The sequence below is a fragment of the Ranitomeya imitator genome, chromosome 4, assembly GCF_032444005.1.
Source record: "Ranitomeya imitator isolate aRanImi1 chromosome 4, aRanImi1.pri, whole genome shotgun sequence".
In the NCBI taxonomy this organism is placed as follows: domain Eukaryota; kingdom Metazoa; phylum Chordata; class Amphibia; order Anura; family Dendrobatidae; genus Ranitomeya; species Ranitomeya imitator.
Genome location: NC_091285.1, coordinates 372576545 through 372600879, shown reverse-complemented (window position 1 = coordinate 372600879; position 24335 = coordinate 372576545). Strand labels below are relative to the sequence as shown.

Here is a 24335-nt window from a genome sequence, read left to right as displayed (position 1 = left end):
GGTAGTCTCGGCAGCACAGTACGCACCAGAAAGCGTCACCTGAGTTTCATCATCAGATGCGTACTGCGCTGTGGTCACCGGAGGCACTGGCCCACCCGCCTCTTCAGAGTCAGAGAGACAAAGCTGTTGGGCATCACTGCACACTGCCTCTTCTTCCATTTCTCCAATGCTGCTTGGCTGGCCCCCTGTTTCCAAGCCAAGAGATTCAGAGAACAGAAGTAGAGACGGCTCCTGTCCTGGGCTCTCTGACTGCCTGGCCAATTTGGCAGGTGGTGAAGAGACAGATGGCTGCTCTCCAGTGGTCTGTGCCTGGGAGGATGTGGCACTAACTGAAGTCGATGCCGAGGCGTTAGCTGCCATCCACCCAACAACGGCTTCAATTTGGTCTTCACGCAGCAGCGGTGCACGGCGCTCTCCGACAAAGCTGCGCATGAAGGACTGTTCCCTGCTGAAACTGAGTGACGACGAGTCACCGGCGCCCGCAGCAGGCACAGAATCACCACGTCCTCTCCCTGCTCCTCTCCCTGCTCCGCGCCCACGCCCACGTGCCTTACTCCCTGCCCTCTTCATCTTGGTTGACAGATAAAGATAAGCAGAAAAGTACTAAGGCCTTAGTGTGCTTATTCCTGAAATGCTCCTCCTAACAGGTGTAAGAAACACTAATGTTGTAAAGTGTGGACTAAACTTTATTATTTTTCAAATGTGGCCTACACAAGTGTTTAGTTGTGTTTGGTGAACTTTACTTTTTTTTTTTTGCAGATCGGGCTACAGAGCTAGTTTAAATCACACGGAGACCGTGCAGACAGCCGTAAACGGCGCTGCAAGGCCCAAAAAATCTCCTCTAGGTTATCCTATTTAGTGTTTTTCCACTATTTAGCTGGAGACGGGTGGAAAGACACTAATAGGGAATTTTTTTTTTTAAATTTAAACAGGCTACACTATTTGAAAAAAAGGAACATTTTTTTCAAGGTATGAGGCAGTAACGCACCCTGAGCTGAATCCAACCGGCTATGGCTGCACACAGACTACAGGGCGAGCTGCGCTCACACAGAGACCGTGCAGACAGCCGTAAACGGCGCTGCAAGGCCCAAAAAAAACCCTCTAGGTTATCCTATGTAGTGTTTTTCCACAATTTAGGTGGAGACGGGTGGAAAAACACTAATAGGAATTTTTTTTAAAAAATTTTAAACAGGCTGCACTATTTGAAAAAAAGGAAAATTTTTCTCAAGGTATGAGGCAGTAACGAACCCTGAGCTGAATCCAACCGGCTATGGCTGCGCACAGACTACAGGGCGAGCTGGGCTCACACGGAGACCGTGCAGACAGCCGTAAACGGTGCTGCAAGGCCCAAAAACCCCCCTCTAGGTTATCCTATGTAGTGTTTTTCCACAATTTAGCTGGAGACGGGTGGAAAAACACTAATAGGAAATTTGAAAAAAAATGTGCAGCAGGCTGCACTATGAGCAAAAAAGGACAACTGTGTGAGGCAGTGTGAACCCCACCTGAGCTGAATACAACCGGGTATATGGCTGCACACAGACTACAGAGTGAGCTGCACATACACACACACAGAGACCTTGCAGAACGCTGTTAAAACAGCGCTGCAAGGCAAGAGCAAGGTGAACAGTGAAGAACACACAGCGTTTTGCTAAATTAGCCTTTGGAAAGGAAAATAAAGCAATTAGCTAGCTCGACTGGCCTTCAGTTAGAACACAGCGTCCTGTCCCTAACTGAAATCACAACAGAGTGAGCGCAAAATGGCGGCAGCATTTTTTATAGTGCAGAGTGACATCATTTCAGCAGCCAATCACAGCCTTGCCAGTACTTACATGCCCACCATGCTAATCAGGATGTGCCCACACTTCCAATCATTCCTCATTGGCTGCTGCGTTCAGTTTGAATTCTGGGAACTTCCGATTCCGGTATCCGATACGCGGGAAGTATCGGAATTCGGTATCGGAATTCCGATACCGCAAATATCGGCCGATACCCGATACTTGCGGTTTCGGAATGCTCAACACTAATCATTACATTGGTGAAGATTGGGATCTACAATCACCACACATTTTTAGAAAGGGTATTAAAGAGTGCTCAAACCCTCAGGCACTGTGCAGAGATTTCTATTACTACAAAAATGTATTTTAAAAAATGCGATTTCACAAATGAATTATGAACCAGGATGATATGATCTTTTCATATGTATTTATAAGAGTATATACAGTATTACAATGTTTACTTGAATTTTCAAGTTACAAAAGATTCCTTAAAAAACTGGTCAGACTGATTTCACTCTCCCCTTCCCCCCCTTAAAAAAAAAAAACAAACAAAAAAAAAATATACATAAGTGCACGTAGCGGGTCCAGCGATATCTTTACCCAGCCATTCCAGGGTTGCCATGGTGACTTTTTAATTTTTCTCGACAGCTTTTCAAAAATTCACATACAGACAATTTTTTGTACAGACACACTGGAAAACCATTACAAATCATAATGATTCCAAGTGGCACATGTCTACGGCACATAATTCTGGAATGAAATCATCAGCTGCATTCAGTGAAAACTATAAAATGATAAAAACAGTAAAAATAATTTGTATATGTTTCTTCAGCTTCAAAAAATCATGAGCGCAATACATTTTTCTGATGGGCATGTAAAAAAAGTGCCCTATTTTTACAGTCTGTCCTGAAATATGTGGATGGTTGGCAACCCTGTTCCAGTCCTTTCCTCTGATACTGAGAAATCAGTGGTTTAATCGATATGCAAATGAGGCTTAAGTGCTTTCAGTGAGTGAAAGCACTTCCTGAGCTCTCCGCCAACTCAACTCTTCTCTCAATGCTGCCTTCTGCTGCTTGATTATAGCTCTTGTTGTGCAACATCAAGCAAATGAACTGACAGACAAGTAGAACGTGGCAGCGATGGGTTGTTAGCAGATCTGGGGAGAGCAGAGGTCTAGGAAGAGCTTAAAAACTCCAAATTACTTTAGCCTTATTTGCTTATCAATTCAAACACTAATGGTGACTGGACTGGCCATATAAAGTTATTTTTAGATTTGCCTTTGAAAGAGCTACTGTACATACTGTACATATAAATAGTTTGGAGGGTGGAATCCTGCTATTGACAGAATCTCTTTATTTTTATGAATTTTGGATGGGAGACTTCACTGCCTAGCTAATTTCTGTGGGTGTAGAAAAAAATAATATATTGTACTGTAATTATTATTTTTTTCTAGAATGATGTTGGAGGACAAAGAATGATGATAAATAAGTGGACCACATTTCTTAAAGCCAGACTCACCTGTTCCGTACCTGGTCCTAATGGGATTGACACACATTTTGATGAGCTTGGTAAGGTTTGTTTATTATTTTTCAATTTAATTTCTATTTTGCCTTTTGCCACCATGAATAATGTGGGCGCAGAGAATAAAATAGCAGCATAGAGAGCAAAATGTAAGAAATAGAATTTACCAATTAGTATTTAACTTAGTGGCTAAATAATGCTACCTAAAAAATTATGATAAACTCTGGAGAGGGACAGAAGCATGCACAAAATAGGGTGATACACCCCAACTATCACCCCACTTGCCACCGCTACAGGGCAAGTGGGAAGAGCTGGACAAATTGCCTGAATTGGCGCATCTAATAGATGTGACTTATCTGGGCAGCTGCGAGCTGCTATTTTTAAGCTGGGGGGCCAATATCCATGGCCCCTTACCAGCCTGAGAACACCAGCCCTCAGCTGTCTGCTATAGCAAGGCTGGTCATCAAAATGGAGAGGACTTCATGCCATTTTTTAAAATTATTTATTTAAATAATAAAAAATACGGCATGGGGACCCCTCTATTCTTGATAACTAGCTTTGCTGAAGCTGACAGCTGAAGGTTGCAGCCCCCAGCTGTGAGTTAGTTATGCCTGGCTGGTTAATAAAAATATAGGGGAACCCACGCTGTTTTTTTTTTAATTATTTATTTACAGCTCAGGAGCGGCTGATGAATACTCCCATCAGCCTCTCCTGCTCTCGCTGTTATTAGCAGCAGCAGGTTTTGGATGATGGGAGCACTTGTCCCATCAGCTGATACCAGTGACGCGAGGTAAACTTTATACCTCCAATCAGAGTTGACAGCGTGGGAACCGCGGCTCTCTGACCGACGGGGATGATTTCACTGCCGATCAGAGCCGGTGTTTGACGTGCTGTCATGAACATTACAGTGCAGAAAACACTGGATGTTCAGGCTCCCCATTCAAGTGAACGGGGTCTGGGTTCGAGTTCAGGTCCGGGTACTGTTCTGGTACCTGAACTTTTTGTAACTCTTCGGCCGATCCCGAACATCCAGGTGTCAGCCCATCTCTAGTCATGAGTTGAAGGAATTTGAACTGAGTACTTTATATATAAACCCAGATATGAGCTTAGAAACAGCATTTTTTAACAGAAACTGTTACTAGTTTGTGTGGTAGTGGGTTTTATATATGATTGAAAGATTATATTCATTTGAAAAGAAAAAAGATAATGAGGCTACTTTTTAAAGCTAAATGAAGCATAATTCTGGAATAATATTTACTTTTTGAATTACACCATATTTAATATGTGTTTTTAGAGACTTTTTAAGATTTGTATAAGACAGGCTCTACTGAAAAAGAGTATGGTTATTGTAACAGGAGCAATATGACCTAGTATGTGACCTTATGCATCAAAATGTTGGCATCAATTTCTGTCACAAAGTATGTCAATTAATAGGCGATAAGCTTAGACTAGTGAGTCTTAAAAGTAGGCTGATTTATCAAACATTATAAATTATGCATTTTATGACTGTTTTAATTTTGCACTGTTTACAGATTAGATAGTATAACACTAATAAAAATCCCCTACATCTGTTTTAGTAAATATCTGCATTTTCCTGGAAATTACGTGTTTTTTTCAACTCCATTATTTCTTTCATCTGTTATTCCTTCTAATCATTGTTCAATCAATTGACAACTTGGCAGCATTGATGGGAAAATGTGAGTAGTAATACTTGGTTGTAAATTAATTCACACATTTGTAGGAGAAATAACAGAGGAAAAAAAACAATTCAGAGTTAAAACAAAACTCATTACAGAATTGTTCTTTCATCCGGAATACAGTATTTACTAAGACAGAAAATTCAAGAGTGGTGACAGTTTCACTTTATTTTATTTAATTTCAAGCAAGAAATCTAAAGATTAGCTGATTATACCGTATATACTCGAGTATAAGCCGACCCGAGTATAAGCCGACCCCCCTAATTTTGCCACAAAAAACTGGGAAAACTTATTGACTCGAGTATAAGCCTAGGGAAGGAAATGCAGCAGCTACCAGTGAATTTCAAAAATAAAAATAGAATGCTCTGCACCGTTCATTATTGCCCCATAGATGCTCCATATAAAGCTGTGCCATATATAATGCTCCATACCGTTCATTATTGTCCCATAAGATGCTCCATATAAAGCTGTGCCACATATAATGCTGCATACCGTTCATTATTGCCCCATAGATGCTCCATATAAAGCTATGCCACATATAATGCTCCATATTGTTCATTATTGCCCCATAGATGCTCCATATAAAGCTGTGCCATATATAGTGCTCCATATTGTTCATTATTGCCCCATAGATGTGCCATAGAAAGCTCTGCCATATAGTGCTCTGCACTGCTCATTATGGTCCCATAGATGTACCATAGAAAGCTCTGCCATATAGTGCTCTGCACCGTTCATTACTGCCCCATAGATGTGCCGTATAAAACTGTGCTACTGGTATATATAATGCTGCGGCTGCTGCAATAAAAAAAAAATGCCATACTCACCTCTCTTGCTTGCAGCTCCTCAGCGTCCTGTCTCGGCGTCTCTCCGCACTGACTGATCAGGCAGAGGGTGGCGCGCACACTGTACGTCATCGCGCCCTCTGACCTGCTCAGCACTGCCCCATAGATGTGCCATAGAAAGCTCTGCCATATAGTGCTCTGCACCGTTCATTATTGCCCCATAGATGTGCCATAGAAAGCTCTGCCATATAGTGCTCTGCACCGTTCATTATTGCCCCATAGATGTGCCATAGAAAGCTCTGCCATATAGTGCTCTGCACCGTTCATTATTGCCCCATAGATGTGCCATAGAAAGCTCGGCCATATAGTGCTCTGCACCGTTCATTACTGCCCCATAGATGTGCCGTATAAAACTGTGCTACTGGTATATATAATGCTGCGGCTGCTGCAATAAAAAAAAATGCCATACTCACCTCTCTTGCTTGCAGCTCCTCAGCGTCCTGTCTCGGTGTCTCTCCGCACTGACTGATCAGGCAGAGGGTGGCGCGCACACTGTACGTCATCGCGCCCTCTGACCTGCACAGCACTGCCCCATAGATGTGCCACAGAAAGCTCTGCCATATAGTGCTCTGCACCGTTCATTATTGCCCCATAGATGTGCCATAGAAAGCTCGGCCATATAGTGCTCTGCACCGTTCATTACTGCCCCATAGATGTGCCGTATAAAACTGTGCTACTGGTATATATAATGCTGCGGCTGCTGCAATAAAAAAAAATGCCATACTCACCTCTCTTGCTTGCAGCTCCTCAGCGTCCTGTCTCGGTGTCTCTCCGCACTGACTGATCAGGCAGAGGGTGGCGCGCACACTGTACGTCATCGCGCCCTCTGACCTGCACAGCACTGCCCCATAGATGTGCCACAGAAAGCTCTGCCATATAGTGCTCTGCACCGTTCATTATTGCCCCATAGATGTGCCATAGAAAGCTCGGCCATATAGTGCTCTGCACCGTTCATTACTGCCCCATAGATGTGCCGTATAAAACTGTGCTACTGGTATATATAATGCTGCGGCTGCTGCAATAAAAAAAAATGCCATACTCAACTCTCTTGCTTGCAGCTCCTCAGCGTCCTGTCTCGGCGTCTCTCCGCACTGACTGATCAGGCAGAGGGTGGCGCACACACTGTACGTCATCGCGCCCTCTGACCTGCACAGCACTGCAAGAGGACGCGAAGATGGAGCGGCACCCGGCGTGTGGAACGTCGACAGGTGAATATGTAATACTTACCTGCTCCCGGCGTCCCGCTCCTTCTCCCGGACAGCTGGTCTTCGGGTGCCGCAGCCTCTTCCTCTGTCAGCGGTCACTGGCACCACTCATTAGAGGAATGAATATGCGGCTCCATCCCTATGGGAGTGGAGTCCATATTCATAAGTTTAATGAGCGGTCCCACGTGACCGCTGAACAGGGGAAGAGCTGCAGCACCGAAGACCGTGGGACGGGCAGGGGGAGCGTCAGGAGTAACGGGAGCAGGTAAGTATGGCTCAGACCTCTCTCCCCCTCACCCGCCGACCTCACCGCCGACCATGACTCGAGTATAAGCCGAGAGGGGCACTTTCAGCCCAAAATTTTGGCTGAAAATCTCGGCTTATACTCGAGTATATACGGTAATTCAAATTGAAAGCTATATTCATTGGATTACATAGTAATTTGCATGTTTTTTGTCTAATATAGAGGATGTATTTCTAATGCACACCAGAGATGCAAAGAACCCAGAGATTTTTGCGCTATTCAGCACCACAAGGTGAGCATTATAAAAGAAACTAGTAAGAATCTAATGTATCCCATTGTCAATATGAAATGTACTTGTGTATTTTTAAAAATGTTAAATCTGTTTTATAGATGCTTTGATACATTGGAAATACTGTATGTTTATTATTTTATACAAATCACCCCAAAAAATTTCCCAGAGTAATATACATAATTCCAATGCACAGGCAGATAAGATTAACACCAAGGAAGAGGAAATAAACTAGGAGAGGGAAAAATTCAAAATTTAGAATTACGGTATCTTTATTGGTATACAAATAGTCAAAAGACAATGATAAAAGCAATGCCACTGAGCAGAAAATGCATAATTATAAAGTGCAAAAGTCAGGTACGGTGTATAAAAATAAATGTCAAGTAAATGCTAAAATTTAAATTACCAAAGCTCAAGAAAAAGAAGTTTCTGAAGTCATGTTATAAAAAGAAATAGTATCAGGAAGGGGGCAAACACTTTTTCACTCCACAACATATATACAGCTCTGGCAAAAATTAAGAGACCACTGCAAAATGTTCAGTGTGTCTGATTTTTATCTTTATAGGTATATTTTTGAGTAAAATGTAAATTGATTGTTTATTCTATAAACTTCTGACGACATGTCTCCGAATTTCCAAGCAATAATTTTTGTATTTTTTTTCTGACAAAAAAAATGTTCAAAATTAAAAAAAAATCAGAGCTTTCAGACCTCAAATAATGCAAAGAAAACAAGTTCATAATCATTTAGAAACAATAATACTAATGTTTTATCTCAGGAAGAGTTCAGAAATATTTTGTGGAATAACCATGATTTTTAATCACAGATTTCATGCATCTTGGCATGCTTTCCACCAGTCTTTCACACTGCTTCTGGTGCAAAAATGTAAGCAGTTCTTTGTTTGATGGCTTGTGACTATTCATCATCCTCTTGATTACATTCCAAAGGTTTTCAATTGGGTTCAGGTCTGGAGACTGGACTGCCCATGACAGGGTTTTGATGTGGTGGTCTCTTAATTTTTGCCAGAGCTGTACAATTCAATATAGAACTATATAGGATCAAGTACATGTGTCAAAGAGATTAATAAATATAGTGTGACATAGCGACTGGTCATGTGACTAATGGGTGGTATGTATCGCAGAGCTGGGTGGCCCTGTGATGGAAGCCTGGGCATGTTTTGTTCAGCAGATCTACTGCTGAGGGATTTGTTTTACATTGGGAAGGCTTCCAGGTGATTGAAGAGATGGGTGGGTCCAGTCACCTACAAACCCACCCAAAAGGGTGTGTCTGAACACCTAAGATGGTTGTGTGTTTAAGGATCTGAGGTGATGTCACTATCACCTGACTAGCCATGTGATAGGTACCTGGGTGTGGTTACACCTATGTAATGGAGGTGTGTTTGGCACATGGGAGCGAGTGCAGGCTAGTCTGAGCCAGAGCAAGGAGGCCTGTTAGATGCCTCCAGAGTGGACGGTCTGATAACCATGAGTGATACTGACTGGAGTCAGTGAGAGACTTCTGTGGGATACCTCTAAGGATAAGAGGGATCCGGGAACCTGTGTGGCCGACACCGACAGGTAACGGAAAGGGATCCATGTTACACTGACCGGGGTCAGAGAGAGAGAGACACTGTGTTTACTCTATGGGATACCTCTGAGGATGAGGCATCCGGGAACCTGTGTGGTGGTCGCCAACAGGTAACTGACTGTAATCCGTGTTATGCTGACCGGGGTCAGTGAGGGACTGTGGTTCCACTGTAAGGCTGTGTGCACACGTTGCCGTTTTTTCACGTTTTTTCCCGATAAAAACGCTATAAAACCGCAAAAAAAGCATACAATAAGCATCCCATTATTTAGAATGAATTCCGCATGTTTTGTGCACATGATGCGTTTTTTTCCGCGAAAAAAACGCATCGCGGTAAAAACCGCAGCATGTTCATTAATTTTGCATTTTTTTGCGGATTTCCCACTACAAAATGCATTGGGAAATGTCCGGAAAAACCCACGGCAAAATTGCGGCAAAACCGCATACAGATTTCTAGCGGATTTCTTGCATAAAATGTCAGTTTTTTTCTCAGGAATTTTCTGCGACAAATCCTGAACGTGTGCACATAGCCTAAAACTGAATGCGTACAGATGGTGTTCAGGCTGTTGCATACTACCAAGTTCCTGAGGTTGTGGTTTATGCTGATGTGGAAATAAACCTAATAGACTGTTTTTGTAAGAAAATTGTGCCTGAGTGTGTTTATCCTGTTGCCAAGCGAGTGTCCCCCAAGACACGCAGTAAGCATTATCTTACAATAGATAGAAATATAAATAGTCTAGAAGAGTTGAGGTAAGTGTATTCACCCTCACTTATCCTGTCTTGGCACCCTAAGTTCAATATGATGTCCCCGCTCAATGCAGGCTATCCCTAAATGACCCTATAAGGGACCAACAATCCAAAAGCCACCACCATCACCAAAAAGTGCTACAGTGCAAATTACTCGGATATGTCAGGTAAATGACCCTAAGGAAATATAGAGTTATAAACTGTAAGAATATACAGAAAATGAAATGGTCACTATTGAAGTGAACCCTCAGAACATACGGCTGTTTTATTATAACCCAAGTGCTGATTACAAAGCCATAGCAGTAATAAATACCAATAAAGCCTAATAAATGTGTCTAGCAAATATAAACACATTAGATATAGTCAAAATATACCAACCAATTATAGATATATATGAATGAAATATGATCAGCAATATGTACTACAGTGTGCAAAATAAGTATTTGATACTCTACCAATTTTGCAAGTTTTCCCACCTACAAAGAATGGAAATGTCTGTAATTTTTTCTCATAGGTACACTTCAACTGTTAGAGACAGAATCTTAAAAAAATCCAGAAAATCACATTGCCTGATTTTTATATAATTCATTTGTATTTTATTGAATGAAATAAGTATTTGACACAATAGAAAAACCTTAGTATTTGGTGAAGAAACCTTTGTTTGCAATTACAGAGGTCAGACATTCCTGTAGTTCTTGATCAAGTTTGCACACACTGCAGCAGGGATTTTGGCCCACTCTTCCATACAGGTCTTCTCCATATCTTTCTGGTTTCTTGGCTGTTGCTAAGCATCATTGAGCATCATTGCTCCTTCCAAAAAATTTCCATTGGGTTCATGTCTGAAGACTGGCTAGGCCACTCCAGGACCTTGAAATGTTTCTTACTGAGCCACTCCTTAGTTGCCCAGGCTGTGTGTTTCAGGTCATTGTCATGCTAGAAGATCCAGCCACAACCCATCTTCAATGTTGTTACTGAGGAAAGGAAGTTGTTGGAGAAAAATCTTGGGATACATGACCCCATCCATTCTACCATCAATATGGTGCAGTTGTATTGTACCCTTTGCAGAAAAGCACCCCCAAAGAATGATGTTTTGCGCACCATTCTTCATGGTTGGAAGGTGTTTTTGGGTTGTCCATGATAGCATAATGTGTTGCTAAAAGTAACGTTTGAGACTGTGGTCCCAGCTCTTTTCAGGTCATTGATCAAGTCCTCCCGTGTAGTTCAGGGCTGATTTCTGACCTTTCTCAGAATCATCCTTACCCCACGAGGCAAGATCTTGCATGGAGCCCCAGACCAAGGAAAATTGATAGTCATCTTGTGTTTCTTCCATTTTCTATTAATTGTGCCAACAGTTGTTGCCTTCTCACCAAGCTGTTTGCCTATTGTCCTGTAGTCCATCCCATTTTTTTAAGGTCTACAATTATGTTCCTGTGTCCTAGACAACTCTTTGGTCTTGGCCATGGTGGAGTGGTTAGAGTCTGATTAATAGTGTATGGACAGGTGTCTTTTATAAAGGTAAAGAGTTCAAAGAGGTGCAGTTAATACGGGTAATAAATGCAGAGTGGGAGGGATTCTTAAAGAAAAGCTTACAGGTCTGTGAGAGACAAAATTATTGTTGGTTGGTAGCTGATCAAATACTTTTTCATGTAATAAAATGCAATTTCATTATTTAAAACTCATACAATGTAATTTTCTGGTTTTATTTTTAGATTTTGTCTCACAGTTGTAGTGTACCTACAATAAAAATTATAGACCTCACCATTCTTTGTAGGTGGGAACATTTGCAAAATCAGCACTGTAACAAAAACTTAGTTTCCCCATTGTATATGTGTTTACACAGAACAGCCTCTCACCAGACAAACATTTTGCAGTGAAGCAGGAGTTCTGATTTGCATCTTTAGCAATCCTAAGAGCGTCTCTCCATGAAATTTTGCTTGGTCTTCCAGACCTTATTTTGACCTCCACTGTTTCTGTTAACTGACATTTCATAATTATATTTTGAACTAGGGAAAGGGCAACTTGAAAACCCTTTGCTACCTTCTCATTACATTCTCCTTCTTTGTGCTTTGTGGGCATCCACCATTTTCATTTTCAGAGTGATAAGCAGCTGCTTAGCCCAACCCATGGCTGCTGTTTTTGGCGCAGGGTTAGAGGAGGCTGGGTTTTTATAAAGCTGGGAAATTTGAATCCCTTGACCTTTCCTAACAATGCTAGTGAACAACAGGCTAATTAAGGTCTGAAACCTTTGTCAAAGTTATCTGAGTACACAATTCTCCAAGGGTGCCGACATTTTTGCAACAGCTCATTTTCTTTTTTTCTAATTCTTAAAATGTAAAAGATGACAACAATATATATTTTTATTGCTTAAAATATAAAAGAAATGTGTCATCTTTAATTTTAGGCCGTTTAGAGATGATTTCATCTTCAACTTGCTTAACTGTTCACAGTAACAGTAATTTTGACAAGGAGTGCACAAACTTTTATATGCTAAAACACATGCATATATAACATATGTATATTATATTTGTATTTTGTGTATATATATATTTGTATTCCTTTTTTTTTGTTTCCCAGCAACATTTTTAAAGGGTATGCAGTCTGTGTCTTTCAAATGGCCAGCATACGTGAAGCATTTAATGGCCCATATGCGCACAAAGAAGGACCAGAGTACCACTGGACAATTTATGAGGGTAAAGTCCCTTACCCAAGACCTGGCTCAGTAAGTTTTTTTACAGCAGTATATTAAGCTTTTTTTGACAACTAAATTCACATAAGTCAAGTAACCTGCCAAAAATAACTACCAGCTTTCTGCAATCATTCTTTTGCTATTCCTTTGCCTCCAGCTGAGCTAAATTATTCAGCGTAGAAGGGTATGACACATCAAGCTAATGTATTGCCAAGCGGCAATCAAGTTGCATACGACTTTTAAGTAAGCTATGAGATCTCAGAACAGAACCGTCCGTGTATTGGCTGTGTGAAGCTCTATTCTTGGAATTATTCATGCCATTGCTGGGAGGGCTAATTATTTAGTTTCTTCTTCTCAGGAAGGTCATATTTTTGGATAACTAGAAAATAAGTATCGGCGGAATTTAAGTTACTGGAGAATTACACTACAACAATGGATTCCACGAGTGCTAAGATTATCACTAGCTGTACATAGTCAGTCAGAAGGCAACCAGGATGCATTCCTATATATTGATTACTTTTGATATTTGGGCAACACTATATGTGGCATAATGTTTATATATATTGTAGATTGCTATCAAGATTATTTAATCACATTACTATAGTGGTTGTAAATGCACCCAAAAAAATATCTGCGGAGACCTTGAGGACAGCTTTCCATGAATGCAGCTCAACAGTTTTTAGAAAATCTGTCGCCAGTTGCATTTTCATTTTTTTTTAAACTAACAAACTGCTATTTAATCATCCTTTTTTGGGTCCAGTGCTCAGTCTCCACGTTGCTCCCGGTGTATGTTATGGTCTGCAGCACTGATGTCACATCAACAGGGCGGCATGTAATCAGTGAACTCGGAGGCTTTGAGTTAATCATGCTATCTACTTGGGCAGCGCTACCAATGTAACACCAGCACCACAGACAATGATAGACATTAGGAGCAGCGGCAGAGACTCAGCGCTAGACCCAAGTAGAGTAAAACATAGTTTGTGCCTGAGAAAAAGGGATTTCTTAAAAAAAACAATCCTCTCCAACTACACCCCATCAAAATACTGACTATTCACATGTTAATAGACTGTGCCACTTTCCATAAGAACTAAAATAACTGTCTTCATTTTCCTTCTCTCATAACGTTCCAATAATTCCAAATCTTGTCTTTTTGCAGCCAATTACAGAGCTGGAACTTGCCCAGTAATGCCTAAGCCAACATCTTTGATTAAAGGGACACTGTCACCTGAATTTGGAGGGAACAATCTTTAGCCATGGAGGCGGGGTTTTTGGGTGTTTGATTCACCATTTCCTTACCCACTGGCTGCAATATTGGATTGAAGTTCATTCTCTGTCCTCCATAGTACACGCCTGCGCAAGGCAAGATTGCCTTCTGCATGCACGTACTACGGAGGACAGAGAATGAACTTCAATCCAATATTGCAGCCAGCAGGTAAGGAAAGGGTGAATCAAAAACCCCAAAACCCCGCCTCCATGGCTGAAGATTGTTCCCTCCAAATTCAGGTGACAGTGTCCCTTTAACTACTTGCAATGATTCATGGAGTTGTCAAATAGAGGCTTTATTAGGATTTTATAGCCATACCTTAGTGAAAATGAAAAATTTAATGGTGACATTTTTTTAAGACTTATATCCTGGCAAGTTTCTATTAGTAGATTATTATTATTATATTTTTTTATATATTATTATACATTTAGTATAAGCTTTTTATAAATATATACATTTTGAAAAACAGCAACCCTCAACTGTAGTTCTGGATAACGCTTTACTGCAGTTCATAGATTTCAGATTTGACTTCTGCTATCAATTAATGAAATTACATTTGCGCTGATTTCTTTCTACAATCTAGTGTCCAAGCAAAGTGAATGGAGGTCACTATGGAACTACCAAGGATTATCCTGATGAGGCCTTGCGCTTCGCTAGAAGCCATCCTATGATGTATGAACCTATTAGGCCAGTGCATAAAAGACCAACTATTGTAAAGGTTGATGGAAAATACAACTTAAAACAAATTGCTGTGGACAGAGTACAAGCAGAAGATGGACAGTATGATGTAATGTTTCTAGGAACAGGTAAGTCATATTAGGGCTGCACATATAGGAGGTGAAGAAGGAGCACTTGTACTAAGACCATGGTTGGTTGTAATGCCCCAATGACCCTTCATGCCTCAGTAAAAGAACATACTATTCAAAATGTTGCATGGTTGGTGGGAACCTTTGAAGAGATTGTATTTTGGTCCCTCAATTTACAACTCTTAATCTCATACAGTGACTTCTATCCAAATTAGTTGGCTTTATCTAACAATAACCACTACTTAGATCTCAAAACACAGGTTTAGTACTGTTGAAATTTGTGCACATTGACTTTTTTTTTAGTTGATCCCTACATTTTCGTAGTAAGATAATAAATATGATGGGCGAACGTGCTCTGATAAAGTGTTATCCGAGTATCTTGGGTGTGCTCATATATTTTGGTTGAGTCCCTGTGACCAGGGCTGCCACTAGAAATTTCGGGGCCCCATACTGGCAAATTTTTCGGGGCCCCCTTGAGACTCTGCCCAGGCTCCTCCCCTGCCCCACCTCCACCCCCGAACTGTCCACAGTCCCACCGCTCTCTCTTGGAAAAACTCCACTTCTCACCTATCACACATTAACAGTTCCCATCACCAGATCACACATATAGCCGGCAGCTTTTTTTTTGGCCAAAAGATTTTTTAAGCCGCCACCATAACACTTTTGGCCGGGCCCTACTGTGCTGTAACCTATTAAATATTTGTTAAAATATGCAATACAGTTTAGGTATATTTTTATTTATTTTTCAATTTTTAAAATGACCAATAATATCACATACAAATAACAAATACCACCGCACCATGACCAGACCACATATTACCACCACAGTGATCGAATAATATCACATACAAGGAACAAATACGGCTACACCATGACCAGACCACATATTACCACCACAAAGTGACCAATTAGCACATGCAAGGGACAAATACCGCAACTCCATGTCCAGACCACATATTACCACGACATAGTGACTGAATGCTACAATACTAATCAGTAATAAAAAAAACCACAATACTATCACCATAAGTGCCATTATACACAAGAGATCTGTACTTAGTATGCAGTGTCTGTGTACAGATAATAGTGATCTCTGGTGGTATTATGCACAGGAGCTCTGTATATAATGTATAGGTATTAAAGTGATCACTAGTGACATTATACACAGGAGCTCTGTATATAGTATACAGTGTATAGTGTCAGTGCATAGGTAACACACTGACTCACCAGTGACATCTCTAGGGGAAGTCCTTCATCTTTCAACTTTCATCCAGCACAGACCGCCGTCACTTCTTCCAGCCAGGGCTCGTCTCTACAGGAAATAACACAGTTATCCCAAGCTCCGCTTGCAGAACACATTACTTAATTTTTCCCAACTTCTACATTACACCACATGAAGAAAAAAAGGCAATATAGTATCACTCTACACAGTAACAGGACCGCCCCCCATTTAAAACAGTATCCTCAAAAAATAAAATAAATACGTCCCTGCAGTAATAATATCCCTTTAATTAGCCCCTATGATGACAATATTCCCCATCCTAGCCCCGTGTGTCTCATTTCTGGCTCCAGCCATATGTTCACACATCCTGCCCTCATGAGTATCCATCCTGCCCCATCTGTCTCCATAATATCCATCCTGCCCCATGATCCTGCACGATCTGTCTCCAATCCTGCCCCCCAGTGTCTCCAATCATGCCCCCATGTCTTTCATCCTGCCCCGTATCTCCAATCACGCCCGTATCTCCATTCTGCCCTCAGTGTCTCCAGGATTCTGCCCCCTGTGTCTCTAGGATTTTGCCCCCAGTGTCTCCAGCATATTGCCCCCAGTGTCTCCAGCATTCTGTCCCCAGTGTCTCCAGCATTCTGCCCCAGTGTCTCCAGGATTCTGCCCCCAGCATCTCCAGCATTCTTCCTTCCCCTCCGTATCTCCAGCATTCTTCCTCATACCCCCGTGTCTCCAGCAAGCATTCTTCCTCATACCCCCCGTGTCTCCAGCATTCTTTCTCCCCCGGGAGGTCCCCCGCTGCCTCTTCTGCTCTGCCGTCCGCAGCCACGTGGCACACCGCACGCTGCTCTGCTCCGGAATGAGGAAGTGAAGAAGGGCAGCGTGTGACGTCACGAACTGGACCATGATGCACCGGGACCGGGCCGTAGGCGGCGGCTTAAAGCTACAGCGCTCATTTCTGCTGCATTTACAGCACTGTGGGTGTCTCTGTTACACCACAGTGTTGTTGGCGTTCAGCAGCCTGAATAAAATGTCAGGGGGCCCGAGTGTTGCGCGGACCGGGCTGCCAGAGTGCTCAGGCCCCCCTTTTTGCTCCTCATCACAGGGTCCCATACTGTAGTAATGGCTGTAATGTCCTGATGGCGGCCCTGCCTGTGACTGCATTAGTTGCATTTGATAGACAGCATGTGGGGATTCACTAAAAACCAGGCAATCCCTGCTGGTGTTCTGGCTGTCTAATAGCCGCAAATTATGGAGCCACAGGGACACGAACATAATATACAAGCATGCCTGAGATACTCTGATAACACCTGAGTGTGCTCGGATGGGATGTTATCTGAGCACATTTGCTCATCAATAATAATAAAGGGAATATTTCACAAGGTTTTTGCTACCCCATCTGATAGAAAAAAAAGCAAAGACAGAAATATAATGATTAAATACCCTGCAGTTAATAAATAAATAGCATTGTGCATGAAAATATTATAAGACACTTAGTTAACATGTTTTTTGATTAAAAAAAATGCAAAAGCCATCCCACCACTTCACGGTGACCTTGCCTGGGATGGTCCTAACTTTAATATTAAAAACTTTACTGTTTGTCAAATGACATGCATGTTCAGATCTTCAGTTGTTTTCAGCCTGTGTTAGGAGTCGAGTTTCCTCTGCTGCACAGGGGGAATCTCGATCCGTGTCTGCTGCGGTCTCCCATTCTGCATTGGCCGCAGTGGAGCCTGCTCAGCGGAGACGTCAGTCCCAGCGTCTCACTGAGACTGATACTGTGCAATGGGTTACTGCTGCCTCTCCAGGATCTGCTATTGTACCCTGCACAGATCTGCGGCAAGCAGGCTTTTCTGGGACTAAGTCCTGCTTTGTACACACTGAGCGTGCCCAGGGCAAGATCTCTCAGTGGAAATCTAGGGTCACATGCTCAGGTACTGCAGCAACTCCATTGGTCCTTCTTTGAAGGTCCTGTACGTGCTGCAACTATTTAAGGCTCGCATGGCCACACGGCCATGCGCTAGTATCTTCTTAAGTTATGTGCTTTGCGCCAGTGTGGTCATGTGTTTGTATGTGTTCAGGGACCCAGCTGAAATAAGCCCCTAGAATGCTGGCACCTCCGGCAAGGAGATTGTGTTTATGTGTATTCAGGGACCCGGCTGAAATAAGCCCCTAGAATGCTGGCACCTCCGGCGAGGAGTTTTGTGTGCATGCATGACCACTGACTGCTCTCATTTGGGTAGTTAGCCTGTGCCTCTGTGAAAGTCTAACAGGGCACAGAGCCTTGCTTTCTCGGCTGCTCTGTGAAGCTAACAGAGCTGGTTCATACCACCATATAGTGCCGCCATTTACTTAGCAGCAGGTTCTTTCCTGCACGGTGGATCCCGGGTTGCGAACGCAACAATCCCAACTAATAAATATATTCGGTGCGTTCCGCCAACCCTAACAGAATACTAGCACCAGGATCTGGCTAAGTAATGGCGGATGAACAGCGATTGCAGGGGTACATCCAGCTGCTGGAGTGCCGGTTGGCGTCTCTTGAGCGTGCAACCTTGGCAGTGGATGTTACCGCAATAGCTGTTCAGGCTGCTAGCGTGGCTGCAGCAGCTTTGCCCACTGCCACCTCTGTTCCGACCCTATCTCACCTCCCTTTGCCTGAGAGATACTCTGGGGACAGTAAGTCCTGTAGGGGTTTCGTGAGCCAGTGTGGTATACACCTCGAGCTCCTGGCTGCACGTTTTCCCAATGAGCGGGCAAAGGTGGGATTCATAATCTCTCTCTTGTCGGACAGAGCGTTGGAGTGGGCTACACCACTGTGGGAGCGCAACGATCATGTGGTGCGGAGTGTTCCTCGGTTTCTGGAGACTCAGAAACAGGTCTTTTTAGGACCTCAAGTCACCCATGATACAGCGCTCCAACTGCTGGCTTTGACTCAGGGTTCAACCATGGTCAGCCATTTTGCTGTTCACTTCCGGACATTAGCGTCTGAGTTGGAATGGCCAGATAAAACCATCATTCCCGTATTTTGGAGGGGGCTGGCTGACCATGTGAAGGACGCTTTGGCTACTAGGGAGATTCCCGCCACACTAGAGGAGCTCAAAGCTGTATCTACTCGCATAGACCTTTATTTTCACGAGCGAAGGTTGGAGTGAGCCCAGTGTAGGCAGAGGTTTCGGCTGGTTTCCACCTGCGCCAAACCTTTAGAATCTCCAGTCCAAGCGTCCGAGTCACATGAGGCCATAGAGGTGACACGAGCGGGATCCAAGTCCCAGTCCACTCGTGCACATAAGGTCTGTCATGTTTGCTGGCAGTCAGGACAACTTGCCTCCAAGTGTCCTCAGCGGTCGGGGAAACGTCAGCATCTAGTGGCAGTTTGGAGGAGGTACACTAGACACGGCGACGTTTGCCTCAAAGTTATCCTTCAAGGGGACAATTACCATAGGCCCATCTACTCTTATGGTAGAGCTATGCGTGGACTATGGGGCAGAGGGTAATTTTATGTCATCCGCTTTCGCCCAGCATCACGCAATACCCCTGATGATGCTCACCAAGCCAGTAACCGTTCGAGTGGTAAATCGGTCGACACTACCCTCATAGATTACCCACCAAACCACTCCTTTCATGCTTTCTGTGTCTCCATCACATCAGGAGATTATCTCCCTAGTAGTCATTCCTGAGGGAATTGATGAGGTCCTGTTGGGGATACAATGGCTACGCTATCATTCTCCTCATATAGAGTGGTCTTCAGGGAGAATTTTGGGATGTAGTAAATCCTGCGAGGGTAGATGTCAAAGGGAGTGCGTTCAGGTTGCTACAACACAGGTACCCGCAGATCTTTCCTCTCTCCCCAAGCACTATTGGCCCTATGCAGACGTGTTCTCCAAAAGGGCTGCGGAGACCCTTCCGCCTCACCGCCCCTATGACTGTCCTATTGACCTCTTGCCTGGTGCTGAGCCTCCCCGGGGTCAAGTCTATCGTTATCTCTCCCGGAGACGGAGGCAATGTCTCAGTACATCCAAGAAAATCTGGCAAGAGGATTCATTAGGAAGTCAGTGTCACCTGCAGGGGCTGGGTTCTTCTTCGTACAGAAGAAGACTGAAGACTTACGTCCATGCATAGATTACAGGGGTCTTAATGCCATCACCGTTAAGAACAAGTACCCATTCCCCCTGATATTTAAGCTTTTTGATAGGCTACTGGGAGCAAGGGTATTTACAAAATTAGATCTGTGGGGTGCTTACAGCCTGACTCGCATCCGTGAGGGGGATGAATGGAAGACGGCTTTTAACACCAGGGATGGGCACTATGAATATCTGGTGATGCCCTTCGGGCTCTGTAATGCTCCAGCCGTTTTCCAAGACTTTGTGAACAACATTTTCTGGAATATGCTCACCACCTCGGTCGTAGTCTATCTGGATGATATTCTCATCTACTCTCCAGATATTGACTCCCCTGATGGGAGATGTTTGCAAAGTCTTCGACCTCTTACGGGCAAACATCCTCTACGCCAAGTTGGAGAAGTGTGTGTTTGAGCAGGAGTCCTTGCCTTTCCTTGGTTATATTATCTCTGCTCAGGGTTTGGCTATGGATCCTGCCAAGCTACAGGCTGTGATGGACTGGCAGGAACCCCATTCACTTAAAGCGGTGCAGCACTTTATGGGGTTCATTAACTACTATCATCAGCTCATCCCACACTTCTCAACTTTGGTAGCTCCCTTGGTTGCCCTCACCAAGAAGGGAGCAAATCCCAAGTTGTGGTCAGAGGATGTCTCCAAGGCCTTCCTTTCGGTTAAGTCACACTTTGCTAGCGCTCCCATTCTACATCGCCCCGATGTAGATAAACCATTTATCATGGAGGTGGATGCCTCATCCATTGGTGCGGGAGCAATCCTTTTCCAAAAGGATGCTCAAGGTCGGAAGCATCCTTGCTTCTTCTCTAAGACCTTCACACCGGCGGAGAGAAATTATTCCATCGGGGACAGGGAGTTGCTAGCCATGAAGTTGGCTTTTTCAGAATGGAGACATCTCTTGGAGGGAGCTCGCTTTCCCTTCCAGGTTTTCACTGACCACAAAAACTTGGTATATTTACAGACGGCCCAGCGGCTGAATTCTCGCCAGGCTAGATGGTCCCTGTTCTTCTCCCAGTTTCATTTTACTCTTCATTTTCTCTCCGGGGAGAAGAATATTCACGCCGACGCTCTCTCCCACTCCGAAGTGTCATCTGAGAAGGAGGAGCCTCGGCTTATTGTTCCTTCTGAGAGCCTGAGAACTGTAGCTCCGTTTTCGCTGGAGTCTGTGCCCCCGGGCAAGACTTTCGTGCCAGCGAATTTGCGACCAGAGGTTCTCTCTTGGGCTCACTCGTCCAGAGTGGGTGGGCATTTTGGGACCAAAAGGACCTCTGAGCTTTTGGCGAGAACGTACTGGTGGCCGCATATGGCCCGTGATGTCAGGGACTATATTCGGGCATGGGTTTCCTGCGCCCAAAATTGGTCTCCTCGGCAACGGCCTGCTGGTTTGCTTTACCCTCTACCGGTGGCACACATGCCCTGGGAAATGGTTGGGCTTACCCAAGTCGCGTAGCTGCACCGTTAACTGGGTTGTAACCGACCATTTCTCTAAGATGGTGCACTTGGTGCTGCTTCCACAGTTACCTTCTGCACGTGCCTTGGCGGGGTTATTCATTAAGCACATTTTCCGTTTACATGGTATGCCTGATAAAATTGTCAGTGATCGGGGTCCCCAGTTCGCATCTCGGTTTTGGAGAGAGCTCTGCCGTTTACTCAGCATAGAGTTGAACCTCTCCTCTGCATACCATCCCGAGATGAATGGGTTCGTGGAGAGGACCAACCAGACTCTGGTGACATACTTGCAAATTTTTGTCTCTGCTAGGCAGGATGACTGGGCATCTTTGCTACCTTGGGCGGAATTTGCCTTGAACAACACCGTAGCCGGTTCCACAGGTCAGACTCCTTTTCTCCTTAATTACGGCCAGCATCCGCGTATCCCTGTGCCCATGCCCGTGTCATCCACCGATTCTAGGGTGGCAGACTGGGCGGTGGAGGCACGTGACATCTGGGACCGCACACAGGATGCCATCCGGGTCTCCAAGGAGAGAATGAGGGTTTTGGCTGATACACATCGGCGCCCCGCTCCGACCTTTGCTCCTGGTGACTTCGTGTGGCTCTCCGCCCATAACATCAGGCTGCGAGTTGAGTCCACTAAGTTTGCTCCTCGGTACATTGGCCCGTTCAAGGTTCTGGAACAGGTCAACCCTGTGGTCTACCGTTTGGCTATTCCTCCACGCCTTGGTATCACCGATTCTTTTCACGTTTCCCTCTTAAAGCACGTTCATTTGTCCCGGTTTTCTGAGTCATCTGCCAGGACATCGGGTTCATCCACGGATGAGTTTGAGGTGAATGCTATCGTGGGGTGCAAGGTAGTACATGGCAAGAAATTTTATCTGGTGGACTGGAAGGGTCACGGTCCAGAGGATAGAACCTGGGAGCCTGTGGAGCACATTCGGGCTCCACTGCTCATTGCAGCTTTTGAGCGTAGCGAGGCTCAAGGAGGGGGGCCCTAGGAAAGGGGTAATGTTAGGAGTCGAGTTTGCTCTGCTGCACAGGGGGAATCTCGATCCGTGTCTGCTGCGGTCTTCCATCCTGCATCGGCCACAGTGGAGCCTGCTCAGCAGAGACGTCGGTCCCACTGAGACTGATACTGTGCAAAGGGTTACTGCTGCCTCTCCAGGCTCTGCTATTGTACCCTGCACTGATCTGCGGTGAGCAGGCTTTTCTGGGACTAAGTCCTGCTTTGCACACACTGAGCATGCCCAGGGCAAGATCTCTCAGTGGAGATCTAGGGTCACATGCTCAGGTACTGCAGCAACTTCCATTGGTCCTTCTTTGAAGGTCCTGTACGTGCTGCAACTATTTTAGGCTCGCATGGCCACACGGCCATGCGCTAGTATCTTCTTAAGTTATGTGCTTTGCGCCAGTGTGGTCATGTGTGTGTTCAGGGACCCGGCTGAAATAAGCCCCTAGAATGCTGGCACCTCCGGCGAGGAGTTTTGTGTGCATGCATGACCACTGACTGCTCTCATTTGGGTAGTTAGCCTGTGCCTCTGTGAAAGTCTAACAGGGCACAGAGCCTTGCTTTCTCGGCTGCTCTGTGAAGCTAACAGAGCTGGTTCATACCGCCATATAGTGCCGCCATTTACTTAGCAGCAGGTTCTTTCCTGCACGGTGGATCCCGGGTTGCGAACGCTCCAATCCCATCTAGTAAATATATATTCAGTGCGTTCCGCCAACCCTAACAGCCTGTTTGCACCATGTGTATATAAAGGTGCGTCCTGCCTTTTCTCTGAGCTGGACATTATATTGAGGTGGTCTCAGATGGCTGTGTGTCTACTAGCTGGGTCCAGCCCTTATCCACATGCATGTGACTTCACAACTGGTAAGGTTTTATTATTAGACTTAGAACCATCCCAGTCATGGTCACCGTGAAGTGGTGGGATAGCTTTTGCATGTTTTTTATCAAAAAATATGTTCACTAAGTACCATATATTATTTTCTGTAGCACGATGCTATTTATTTATTTACTGCAGAGTATTTAATCATTATGTTTCTGTCGTCGTTTTTTTCTGTACAATGGTCAGTGTGAATGTGCACTTACATGCTGCATGCACACCCATCTGATAGCAGTTGGAGCAGAGGCTCAGATTCCTGTGATGTATCACATACTTTACTGGTTTCCACAGTTTTGACATAAAACTGTTTTATCTGTTGCAAATCTAGCAGTTTTCCGTATGCTGATCTCTGTATAACTCCACCCACACCACTGATTGGCTAGTTTCTGTGTACACTGTGCATAGGCAGACAGCTACCAACCAGTGGTGGAGGCATGTTCGGACTACCTAGGAGCAGGAGCAACACTAGTCCTCTATTGATAATATCCAACTGATAAAACAGTGATTTTATAAAAACTACAGTAAGCAGCATCAGCTTAGGTAGCAAACATCTGGCGGCAGATTCCATTCAAATGAGACCTGTCAGTAGAATTTGGCCCTACAGTGAATTATCAGCACTGTATTAGCATCTTAGTTACATTTCTAATCATGTTCTTAATATAGCAAAATGTTGCAGGAAATAATAATAATAATAATAATAATAATAATAATAAAATGCAACATTGGTGCACCAAATATTTAAGAAGTCCTTGGTTATTCAAAGCCAATAACAGGAAACAGGACTGGCAAGCTGAATCCACCATCATCACAGCCTTAGCGTTGTGATTGACATCTCAGCAAATCTTTTTTCTCCTCCTCCCTGCTCTTGAAATCTCACACGTTCCACAATGTCAATCACACATCTATGGGTATGAATAACAGCAGATTCGGGAGCTGCTGCCAATGGAATCTGCAACTACTCTCTCAGAGAGAACACAAAAGCAC

At 44.0% G+C, this 24335-nt stretch overlaps 1 protein-coding gene across 2 annotated transcripts in view; it reads left to right on the top strand.

The window, feature by feature from the left end:
* The window catches only part of SEMA3E (semaphorin 3E), a 392121-nt gene that overhangs the window by 300907 nt on the left and 66879 nt on the right, over positions 1–24335 (top strand). For both annotated transcript variants that reach the window (XM_069765160.1, XM_069765161.1), the window contains exons 8-11: positions 3229–3343; positions 7507–7576; positions 12477–12621; positions 14436–14658. In XM_069765160.1, coding sequence (XP_069621261.1) covers positions 3229–3343; positions 7507–7576; positions 12477–12621; positions 14436–14658 — 553 coding nt within the window. The remainder of the gene's footprint in view (positions 1–3228; positions 3344–7506; positions 7577–12476; positions 12622–14435; positions 14659–24335) is intronic.